Raw genomic sequence first — 2118 nt, forward strand, 5'->3', positions numbered from 1 at the left:
ATCAAACAAAGACAATTGGCCAAAATAAAGAATAATGAGAAGCTTAACTTTTAATTTCGATTTATAGTTTAAGCAAACCCCTGCAAGGCCGGGTGGACTCAGCTAGTATTTTTTTTATATTTGTAATTGCCCACTTGAAGATAGCAGTACCAGATCATCAAAAGCAAAGTGTTGGGAGGTTGGTACTTCAAAAATTAAATCCATTCTCAATAGCTTAGCTCAATCTGGAACTAGTTCAGCTAGCAGGATTAACCTATTTTCGGGAAGGTTTGCTTCTGGAATAAATACCATGGCCCTTGGCGGTTGTGAGGTCAGTTGATTCCAATAGCTTCAACAAAAATGAGTTTGACAAGTGCTTGCATTGCAGCAGTATTGCTCGGATTAGTGGGAACCATACAGGCAGATTGCGAAAAAGGCCAACGCCAGGCATGTGTCGACTGTTCATCGTTTGTTGTGAGTTTAACTGTTTTTAAGTTTATTTTCTACAAAATTAGAACTGTATATAATCGTTGAAAAAAGTCTAAATAAAAATTGTTTGATTTAAACCCATTTTCAAGCTATGTTCGGCAAGTGGAAATCCGGTAGCTGGATCGCAGAAAAGATGTGACGAAATAGACAAATCGAGGCCATATTGCAAAGAAAACTCTGGAATATGTACCGATGAACCTTGCAAAGGAGAACCAAGCGAGTTGTGCCCCGAAGAAGGAATTTTCCCCCGTGAGATTCGTATAAGTTAAGGGTTTCCTTGAGATTAACATGATTTTGAGCATTTTTTTCAGAACCCACCAACTGTCGTCAATATATTTATTGCAACAAAGATAAGGAAGCACTTATTTTAAATTGCAACTCGAACTGGGTTTATAACCATACTTCGGGAGATTGCGTACCGCCAAGAATTCCAGCAGACTGCTTTCAAATAAATTGTGTCGCAGGAAAGAATCGATACTGGGCGTACACCCCGGATCCTAAAATATACTTTTACTGCGCCCCTGATGGTCCAATGACTCTTCAATGTCCCGGTGAGCATGACGGTTTCAACGATAAACTGATCCGATGTGAATTCCTATGTCCTCGGGAGGGAAGATTTGAGTATCCAGGTGATCACACTAAGTACTACAGCTGCCAAAAAAGTGGTGGAAAGGTAAAACTGGTCTGTAATTTGTCATACCGATATACAATACATTAACCATGATTTTTCAGCTCACAGCGACTGTTGTGCAATGTCCAGATGGGTTAATATTCGTTAAAGAACTGGAAAGATGTGTTCTTATACCTAGACCACCTACATCTACTGGTATTCTAGAATAAGAGTTCCAGGGTTCATCAAGCAAATTTATCTACCTTGTATGTATTCAACATAATAAATATCCGATAAAAAATTCGAAAAAATATATGTTTAAAAGAACTTAATTATGAGTTTTAAATCAATTACATAACCTTATAGCATTTTTTTTTTAAATTTCGTTTATTTGAAACGGCTCTGACCGCTGGTTTTAAGGAGCCAAACTCTTGTTTTTGTATTTACAAATCATTGATTAAAACTACGTTAGTTAGAGAAAGAACAAAGCAAAGGGAAAAAAGATTTATATACGAAGAACGATAGATTTTAGGAAAAGGTATAACTCGAACATGTAGTCTAGGTCTACCGCAGCCAACACACCCCTCACTGGAACGTTAGGTGGTTTTCCTCGGGCCCGAAGGGTGTCTATTAAATTCGCTCTGGCGATAAGGTGGTCCTCACACGACCAAACAATATGCTCGATGTCATGGTAACCTTGACCGCAACGGCACAAGTTGCTGCTACCAAGATTAACACGATAGAGTAACGCGTCTAAGGAACCATGATTGGACATAAGACGGGAAAACGTTCGAATAAAATCTCGACTTAGGTCCAACCTATTGAACCAGGGTTTGAGGCTAACCTTCGGGATAATCGAGTGAAGCCACCGACCGAACTCATCTTCGTTCCATTTGCGCTGCCAGTTGACAAGGGCGTTTTTATGAACCAAAAAGTAGAATTCGCTGAAGGCGATTTGACGATGATAAACATCGCCTTCAACCGCGCCCACCTTTGCAAGAGAGTCTGCCCGCTCATTGCCTGATATTGAGCAATGAGAA

At 39.7% G+C, this 2118-nt stretch overlaps 1 protein-coding gene across 1 annotated transcript; it reads left to right on the plus strand.

The window, feature by feature from the left end:
• The first annotated feature begins 325 nt into the window (after positions 1-325).
• LOC129743010 (uncharacterized) lies at positions 326-1308 on the plus strand. Its single transcript, XM_055734954.1, has 4 exons — positions 326-453; positions 558-717; positions 780-1141; positions 1201-1308. The coding sequence occupies exons 1-4, from the start codon at positions 340-342 to the stop codon at positions 1306-1308; spliced, it is 744 nt and encodes a 247-aa protein (XP_055590929.1). The 5' UTR covers positions 326-339.
• The last annotated feature ends 810 nt before the right edge of the window (positions 1309-2118 follow it).

The sequence above is a fragment of the Uranotaenia lowii genome, chromosome 2 (assembly GCF_029784155.1).
Source record: "Uranotaenia lowii strain MFRU-FL chromosome 2, ASM2978415v1, whole genome shotgun sequence".
Classification (NCBI taxonomy): domain Eukaryota; kingdom Metazoa; phylum Arthropoda; class Insecta; order Diptera; family Culicidae; genus Uranotaenia; species Uranotaenia lowii.

Bases quoted from the DNA above. Each gene is read 5' to 3' on its own strand.
- LOC129743010 (XM_055734954.1), top strand. From the start codon at position 340: ATGAGTTTGACAAGTGCTTGCATTGCAGCAGTATTGCTCGGATTAGTG. The intron at 454-557 runs GTGAGTTTAACT...CCCATTTTCAAG, and splicing joins TCGACTGTTCATCGTTTGTT to CTATGTTCGGCAAGTGGAAA. The intron at 1,142-1,200 runs GTAAAACTGGTC...ATGATTTTTCAG, and splicing joins GCCAAAAAAGTGGTGGAAAG to CTCACAGCGACTGTTGTGCA.